Source organism: Peromyscus leucopus, chromosome 13 (assembly GCF_004664715.2).
Source record: "Peromyscus leucopus breed LL Stock chromosome 13, UCI_PerLeu_2.1, whole genome shotgun sequence".
In the NCBI taxonomy this organism is placed as follows: domain Eukaryota; kingdom Metazoa; phylum Chordata; class Mammalia; order Rodentia; family Cricetidae; genus Peromyscus; species Peromyscus leucopus.
In genome coordinates, this window is record NC_051074.1 from 4,681,513 (window position 1) to 4,691,283 (window position 9,771).

Below are 9,771 nucleotides of genomic sequence, written 5' to 3' on the forward strand. Positions count from 1 at the left end.
CCTTGACTAATGTTTGTCAGAAACAGTAAGTCATTAGGGGATTGTTTATGAACTCCCTGGATACACTGTCATGGCCTGACTCATTATTTAATGCCAGGACTAGGTTTAACATGAGTCTCTTCCTGGAATTGTGGTGAAAGCTGGAAGTCCTAAGTTCTGATCCCTTTGTTCCTAGGAAGGCAGAGCCCCTGGCCATTGTGGCTGGAGTAACTTAATCTGACCATCATCAAGGAGGCAACAAGCTTTCAGAGGCTCAGCTCTTCATCTTCTGTCTTCTGTCTGGATGTCTGTCTAAAGGCCAGGCTCAGAAAGAAAGTCATCCTGTCTTAGAAAGGTTGCTGAAATAACAGAAACTGATCTAACACAGAGAATGTTTTCATTTTGATAGGGACAGTGGCTGTGTAATACAGGTTTACTGGAGTCCTACAGCAGGACAGAGTCCTAAGTCTCAGTGCCTGCCAGTCAAGACTCCTACACACTCAGATCCATTAAATCACTACAATTTATAATTGATTTGTCCCTGTCCTGTCCTGTGAACCATAATGTGCTCCTTAGGGAGAGACCAGCTATTCTGTGACTTCTAGCTTTCTCTATCTACCTCTTCTTGGTGACTTTCACTCTCCATCCTTCTTAGTTTCCCTTCTTAAGAGGTATAAATGAGGATGTGATGAATGTAGAGGGTCCTTATAGGCAGCTTCTTTTTTTTCTGAATTTAAAAATTAAAACATATTGTATGATAACTCTTCAAAATTTGGTCTGCAATAGAGGCCATGATCTTTCTGAAACAAAGTCATAAATGTTTTTTTTTTTTTTTAAATCTGGAAGGCACAAAAGTAGTGATTTCAGCCAATGAAATTCATTAATTATTGTTCTTTTGAGTAAATCATTAGCACTAAATTTCACCTCACTTGGAAACATACAAATCCTTGTGTCCACTGAGCAAGGTCTTCTGCCTCTGCTCAGTCAGCTCTATTAGAGGAGCTCAGAGTCTCAGCAGCTGGACTGTCCCGGGCTCCACTTCTCCCATGGCTCCTGCAGGTCTCCCAGCCTCCCTTTCTCTGTGTGTGTGTCTGCTGCTGGCCTCTGGCTTTGCCCAGGCAGGCAGGCTGCTGGTGGTGCCCATGGATGGGAGCCACTGGTTCACCATGCAGATGGTTGTGGAGAAACTCATCCACAGAGGGCATGAGGTGGTGGTAGTCGTGCCAGAGGTGAGTTGGCAACTGGGAAAATCCCTGAATTTGACAATGAAGACATATTCAACTTCTTATACTCTGGAGGAATTCGATCATAAGTTCAAGTATATTTCTGACACTCAATGGATAACTCCAGAACAACGTATACTTTCTTTAATAACAGGCTCAGGCAAAGAGTTTTTTGATTTAATAGCTTCACACTGTAGGAGTTTGTTTAATGACAAGAAGTTAATGGAGTCCTTGAAGCAGAGTTCTTTTGATGCTGTATTTCTGGATCCTTTCGAAGTGTCTGGCTTAACTGTGGCCAAGTATTTGTCGCTCCCTTCAGTGGTCTTTTCAAGGTATGTCTTTTGCCACCAACTTGAAATGGGCACTCAGTGCCCCAGTCCACTGTCTTATGTTCCTAGACTCTTCTCAAAATTCGCAGACACCATGACTTTCACAGAGAGAGTGTCAAACTTTGTTTTCTACATGGAAGAGTGGGCAATTTGTCACTACTTGTTCAAAGCTGCTACAGACATTGCCTCTGAAGTTCTCCAGATCCCAGTGACTATGGATGACCTCTTCAGCCAAGTGTCTATTTGGTTGTTACGCACAGACTTTGTGTTAGATTTCCCCAGACCTGTGATGCCCAACATGGTGTTCATTGGTGGAATCAACTGCCAACAAAGAAAGCTGATTTCCAAGGTATGTTGTCTCTTCTTTAGCACATGAAGAGAGGCCTGGTTTTAGGCCATTAAAAGAATATTCTTTACTGAGTTGTGATTTACCTTTTGTATCACTTCATATATAATAAATAATTTTTCTTGGTTATAGAATTGTTTTGTGACAATTCACTAATTAGAAAAAATCTACAGAGATTTCCCTATTGATATGCATGTGTATGCCTGTTTCATAATTGCATATACCTTCCAAGATATAATCTAAATTTAAATATATATGTGTGCCTTCCTATTTGTGTGTGTCGGTCAGGATCATTACATTAGAAAGGTGAGGGGACAAAGAAAAGTTTGCTGAGGAGGAACAAAATGGTCCTGATAGACATGTCACATGAAAACAGAGAGGGGAATATTCGGGGGTAGGAAGAGAACATATGGAGTGTAAGGCTGGCTAGAAGGAGAATGGAATAAAAAGGAGAAAATACACCATGTCTGATAAATGCCATAATGCCGCCAAATAACTTGTATGCTAACTTAGGAAAGATATTTGAAAACACACACACACACACACACACACACACACACACACACACACACACACACTTGAAGCTTCATTTTACTATTCTTTGGAGATGTTTACATACATATCAAGGCATGAAGCAGACCTCATTATTTGTTGGTTGCTCTATATGAGTGCATATGTAGTTTTTCCAAATTGCAAAATTAGTGATATGTGTGGTGGTATTGTGTTCCCCAAAATATTGTGTACCTTAAACATATCTGGGGTCAGAGAACAGAAAAGCCACTCGGTAGGCAGTGATAGCACATGCCTTTAATCCTAGCATCCCAGAGGCAGAAATCCATCTGGGATCTCTGTCAGTTCAAGTCCACGTTGGAAACAGCCAGGCGTGGTGACTCATGTCTTTAATCCCAGAAAGCAAGTCTTTAATCCTAGGGAGTGATGGTAGAAAACAGAAAGGTATATAAGGTGTAAGGACCAGAAACTAGAAGCATTTGGCTGGTTAAGCATTCAGGCTTTTAAGCAGCAGTTCAGGTGAGAGCCATTGGGATGAGGACACAGAAGCTTCCAGTCTGAGGAAACAGGACCAGCTGAGGAACTGGTGAGGTGAGATACCTGTGGCTTGTTCTCTGATCTTCCAGTTCATCCCAATACCTGGCTCTGGGTTTGATTTTATTATTAATAACTTTTAAGATTCCTGCTACAGATATGATATATAGGATGCAAGGAAGGTACATTTGTTTTATAACAAAATAAAGTATAATAAGATAAAACAAAAACCACCATATAAAAACTGGTCAAGATAAGCCAACAGAGAAAGAAGATCATGAAAGGAAATCACAAGAATCAGAGACTCACTTGTTAACACAGTCAGGAGTCCCATAAAAGCACTACAACGGAAAGCTATGGTGTATATTCAGAGGGCCTGGTGCAGACCCATGCAGGCCCTGAGCATACTGCTTCAGTCTCTCTGAGTTCCTGTGAGCATTGTTGAGTTGTTTTAGAAGACCTTGTTCTCAGGGTGTCCTCCATCCTTTCTTTCTCCCTCTTTCTTTCTGCCTCTCTTCCTTGGAGCTCACTGAGCTCTGAGGGGAGGGATTTGGCAGAGCTGTCTCATTGAGAACTGTGTGCTCCAAGGTCTCTCTATGTAATGTCTTTCTGTGTGTCTCTGTACTTGTTCCAATCTGTTGCATGAGGCCCCCAGCAAAATATCTCTGATGATGGCTGACTAAGGCACTGATCCATGAGTATAGCAGAATATCATTTTGAGTCATTTACTTGTTACTTTCCCCCTTAAGAACAGGATTATTTGTTTTTACTCTAGCTGTCTGGACTTATAGACTCTGGTTCTTTGTCACCCAATCAGTGTCAGGTTTGGGTTCCATTCATGATGTGGGCCTTAATTCAAATCAGACATCGATTGGTTACTCCCACAGGTTTGTGCCTCCATTGCCCTGGTGTGTTTTGCAGACAAGACAGATTGTAGGTCACAGGATTTGTGGTTGGGTTGGTGTTTCTTGTTCTCTTTTGGTAGCTTGAAGACATTTCCATGTCTTAGACACTAGAACATGGGGTGAAGGTTTGATGTAGGCACCAGCTCAACTTCTCCATGTTCAGTGAGTAGTGCAGGTGTTGTTTCAGCAATGGGGTCTTGGAAGTTTGTGGAGATCAACCTATTGTCTTGGCCACAGCCTGTGTTGTTTGGGAATTTCCATGGGACCCCTTTGACCAACAACTGAATTGGATGAGAACCATTCCCAAAAAGGAAGCTTAGTTTGGTGTCAAGATATAGCCAGTAGCGGTTCCCTCTCCCTCATTATTTGGAGACTCCTTTAGGATTGCCTTCATATATTACAGGGATATAAACTGCACTGCACTAGGTTCTGTTCAGGAAGTCTGTTCCTGAGCCAAGGTACTCAAGGCTATTCCCCACCTTCTATTCTAGGAGGTCCAATATATCTCCTTTTATGTTGAAGTCTTTTATCCATTTGGAGTTGAGTTTTATTCAGGGTGATAGGTATGAATCTATTTTCATTATTCTACATGCACAATGTCTGGATGATACTGTGAATTTTTTAAGTGTATATTTCTGGCTTATTTATCAAATCCTGGTGTTTATAGGTTTGGGGTTTCATGTCCAGATCTTCAATTTGATTTCACTGACCAATGTGTCTATTTTTTTTTAAAATCAATACCATGTTGTTTTTCTTAAAATGACTTTGTAGTATAACTTGAGATCAAGAATGGTAAGAGGTCTTGTAGTGCTAATATTGTTCAGGACTCTTTCAGCTATTCTGTTTTTTTCTTTTTAATTTTCATTTGTGTGTGTGTGTGTGTGTGTGTGTGTGTGTGTGTGTGTGTGCGCACGCGTGTTTCTGTGTATGTTTCCATATGAAGTTGCGAATTGTCCTTTCAAGGTCTGGGAAGAATTGTTTTTACATTTTAATGGGGATAGCATTGAATCAGGAGATTGCTTCTAATAGGATGGTCATTTTTATTGTGTTAATCCTACAAATCCCTGAGCATGAGAGATCTTTCCATTTGTTATTTTCTTTAGTTTGTTTCTTCAAAGACTTGAAATCTTTATCATATCAGTCATTCATTTCATTGATTGGAATTATCCACAAGACATTTTATATTGTTTGAGACTACTTTGAAGGAAGTTAGCTGTTCCGCTGATTTCTTTCTCAGTCTGTTTGTCATTTATATACAACAGGACTATTGATTTTTCTGAGTTGATTGTGTATCCGGCTCCTTTGCTGTATGTGTTATTCAGCTGTAAGTGTTCCCTGGTGGAATTTTTAGGGTCACATACACACACTATCATATCATCTGCAAATAAAGAGTGTTTGACTTCTTCCTTTCCAATTGGTATCCCCTTGATCTTGCTCAGTTGCTTTATTGCTCTAGCTAAGACTTCAAGTACTATATTGAATAGGTGTTGGAAGAGTGGAAATCTGTAAGTCACAAAGATAATCGAAGTTCTTTTCCTTGCATTTCACTTGCCATTATGTTAGACACAGTCAAAACCAAAAATTAACAGATTTGACATTTTCCTTTATTGGTAACTATCATGGTCTTTTGAGTGCCTGTTCCAAGACCACATCTAGGGTATGTAAAATAATCTATGATATAATGAGAACAAAACTATTCTGTCTGAGAGGTAAGGAAGGAACACACCCATTTTGATGCTAACTTTCTTTATTCCTCCATCTTGAACATCTCTTTCTTACCATGTTTGTCTTTATATAGTTAAATATCTATATCTATATCTATATCTATCTATCTATCTATCTATGTATCCATCTCTCTGTCTCTGTCTCTGTCTCTGTCTCTGTCTCTCTCTCTCTCTCTCTCTCTCTCTCTCTATATATATATATATATATATATATATATATATATCCATCAGAAATCCCTGGATAATGTGTAAGTTACATTTTGAGGGTCACATTGCATTTTTTAAGAATACAATAAGAAGCAGAGCCATTCTGATAACACATATGCATTCACAGCGTCTCTAGGACTTGGAATGTTATTCTGACCAACCAGGCAGCCAGCATGGCTGGGAATGGCTGTCAGCCAAGCTCCCTGGTGAACAAGCAGAAGGCCTGTAGTACTCAAGTGCTCCCCAGTTTCTGGAGGGACACTGACTTTAAAAGTACCCCAAGACCAAAACAAATTAGTTGAACCTTGAATCTTGTCTCATAAAAACATATATTAGGAGATGGTGCATCTAGGAGTCAGACGCTGAGAGAATTTGTGCAGGGAGTTATGTCTTTAATGTTAGCAGCCAGAGTTGAGCTATTGGGAAACTGGCACCAAAGTTGCTTTATGCCTCACCTTGGTTCAAACAAGACACCTGGGAATCTGTCGTTTTGTGGTTTATTTGCAGGGATCAAATAGTCTACTTTGAATTTACTCTGAGATCTTCAATCAGCTAATTGTGTAAAAAACTATCTTTGAAGCTGAAAATACTATTTTCCTATGTCATCCTGAGCTATGAAAAATATCCTAGTATTATTTCTATTCATCAAAAGTATACAGCTTAAGAAGAAATCATCTTTAGACAGTCCACAGAATAAGTACCCTTTAGGTTGAGATGTAATCATGAGATTACAGGTACACATTAGATGAAAATGCACGGTAATAGGGAGATTCCACAGCTGTTTTTGCACATGTGAAATGACAGACAGAAGGAACCAGTTTTCAGTGTCGGTGGCCCCGTAAACCTTGCTTGAAACAGGTTCCTCCCTCAGAGAGTTATTCATCTGCTAGGTTGAAATCTGAATTATTAGTTGTCATCTGCTACAATAGAACATGGACCATGGCAGATAACATTACAGTATTTTCACTGATTGTCCTCATATTTTCAGTGATCATTAGTGATATCTACTAGCTTACCCCCTTTTATTTTTGTGAACAAGACTGTGCTGACCATTCTTTAATACCTTCTTGTTCTGTAATCCCACCAGCAAGAAGTTGAGTTGTTGGGTCATATACCTGGGCACATGTCACACTCATTCACATCCCACACACTTAGTCATACACACACACACACACACACACACACACACACACACACATACAAACACACACACACAGCACCACCACTACCCTCAGTCTCACACACAACACACTAATTCACACATACCATGCACGACCACATACAAACAGATATGTGGTCATGCAGGGCTCTTGATAAAGAACTTATAAACAACACAACCACACATCTAAAACAAAAACAACCCTATGACATGTTTGTGTCTATCCTGTTGTTTCATATGGCAGCCATGTTTCACACACAGTGTGCTGCCAGGGAATAGATGTTATGGGTGGAGTAAAACCTGTGTGTTGAGAAGGAAACACTGATGAGAAACTGTGTGTCTGGGCATGTATAAGTGTGCAGTCTTCGGGCATAGAGACTTTGATGATGGTTATTACACAACACCGAGGGGTTTCCTTGGAGATTTCATTACACAGGACTAATTAAATCATACAGCAATGGTGACTCCATGGAGGTGTCATAGCCACAGGAGTAACTCAGAGTTGGTTTGGCTCTGCATCAGCCCTTCCCTACACTAGGGGTCCTTTAGTGAGGGGCCTGCTTTTCTGTGACCGTCTCTAGCATTCATTCCTCCTCCTTGCTAACTAACTTTCACTTTTCTCCACCCACCCTCCTTAGTCCACGTTAGGATGTGCAAACAAGCAAGCACATTACAGAGGCAGAGACTCTTTATGGACGGTTTCTTCATTTTTCTGAATTCTAATATTCAAGCACATCACTTGATGAGTGTGTTTGGAAACTGGCACTGCAGTAGAGGGCGTGATCTTCCCAAGGCAAAGGTCACAAGCTTTTCTTTTCTGGAAAACACACAACTAGGTAGTCAGCAAAACCATTTCACTAATTATTCTTCTGGATAAATCATTGGTACTGAGTGTAACTTCACCTCTGAATATATAAACACATGTCTCCATTGAGGTAGCCTTGTTACCTGTACCTTCCCTGCTGTCTTGTTAGAGAGATAGAGCCTGACTGGCAGGATTGCTCTGGGATAGGCTTGTTTTGTCAGCCCCTGTAGTTTTGTTGGAGGAAGTGTGTCACTGTGGGACTGGGCTTTGAGGACTCTTATGCTTAAGCCAATCTCAGTGTCTGTTCACATCCTGGTTCCTGCTGATCAAGTTGTAGAACTCTCAGGTTCTTCAGGACCATGTCTGCCTGTATGCTGCCATGTCCAGCCATGATGATAATGGACTGACCTTTTGAAACACTAAGCCACCCCTATTAAATGTTTTCCTTTCTAAGAGTTGCCTTGGTCATGGTACTTCTTCACCAAGAGACTGTATTATATGAGGAACAGTCACTCAGCTTCTCACTCTCGGGAGGGTTTTGACTGAGAGTCAAGGTTGTTGCTGACACTCAGTGGGAAACTCTGGAGGTCATTATGCTTTCTCTATGACATCATCTTTCACTGGGGAGGAGTCTGTTTAGCAAAAGGCAGTTAATATCTTACCCACAACAGAGAGTTCTGTTTTTGTGTTTGTTTTTGTTTTAGGCTTTTGTGGACCCTTTGGATGTGTGCAACTTAGTTGTTGCCAAATATCTTTCCCTTCCACGTGAGATGGTCAGATGGTCAGCAGAGTAATGGTTTGCTCTCATGTTGAAGGAAGCACTCAGGGCGCCAGTTCCTTTCCCGTGTGCCTCATCTTCTGCACCACCTCCCAGATACCCTGACTGTCAGAGTGGGAATTATTTTCATTTTTGGTTAAATAATTATTTTCTCATGGAGATCACCTCTGAATTTCTCCAACTCCCTGTGACAATGGTCTGAACAGGGACATTTCCATTTGACTGTCAGGCACTGACTTTACTTTTGACCATCCCATGCCTGTGATATTCAACATGGTCTTCCCTGGTGAGTCAAGGGCCACCAGGGCTAGTCACTTTCCCAAGTGTGTTATCTGTCCCCTAGCACAGGAAGGGAGGCCTGATTTGGATGTTAGAGGGAAAACGGTTCCTTATTAAACTGTTTGTCATTTGTGTTTGTACCACTTATAGTTTCTGGTCCAGTGAAATATTACTTAGGAAGCTTTACACATCTTCACTTGTGTGTATGTGTGTTCAGCAGAATTGGTTATTTACAATTTTCAGGTTGTTTAAAAAATACTAGTTTCACCGGGCGGTGGTGGCGCACACCTTTAATCCCAGCACTCGGGAGGCAGAGCCAGGCGGATCTCTGTGAGTTCGAGGCCAGTGTGGGCTACCAAGTGAGTCCCAAGAAAGGCGCAAAGCTACACAGAGAAACCCTGTCTCGAAAAAAAAAAAAAAAAAAAAAAATACTAGTTTCATATCCATCCCTTCAAACCACTCTGTTATTCCATCCTTAGGATGTTTGCCCACGGAAGTGCTTCAGGAGACAAGTCTGAAGCTTTCACAATATTTTGAAATTATTTTGTAATAGATGTATATAAGTAATGCAGTATTTACTTGATTAAAAATATATCTAGTTATTGGTGTAGCATACTGCTCCTTGTCTTGTACTTTGCTTGGTAACAGATCACTGACATCTTCTCAGGCAGGAGCTTGCAAAATTGCTGTGCTTAAATGAACCATATTGTCTTCCTGATGAGGGTTATTCAGCAATATTGGTGGGAGCTCACCCCACTAACTCCTCCTCCTCGGGGCTCCAGACATACATTGTATTGTTTCCCATCAACGGAGTCGGTAAACCTGTGTAATACAGTGGGATTACATGCAACAACAAGGATTTTTTTTGTACCTTTTTTGAGCAGGCCCACTATAGCTCTTCTAACACCTGTGGCCATGCTTTGTTTCCCAGGCATTTCAGGATTCAGCTCTTTCTTCTGGTTTTTCTCAAGTGATTGTTTATTTGTTTGTTTT

The 9,771-nt window shown here is 40.8% G+C and overlaps 1 protein-coding gene across 1 annotated transcript; it reads left to right on the forward strand.

The window, feature by feature from the left end:
- The first annotated feature begins 819 nt into the window (after positions 1–819).
- Positions 820–1,908, forward strand: LOC114697847 (UDP-glucuronosyltransferase 1A9-like). The gene has a single exon (XM_037210088.1). The coding sequence runs from the start codon at positions 1,026–1,028 to the stop codon at positions 1,905–1,907; it is 882 nt and encodes a 293-aa protein (XP_037065983.1). The 5' UTR covers positions 820–1,025; the 3' UTR covers position 1,908.
- The last annotated feature ends 7,863 nt before the right edge of the window (positions 1,909–9,771 follow it).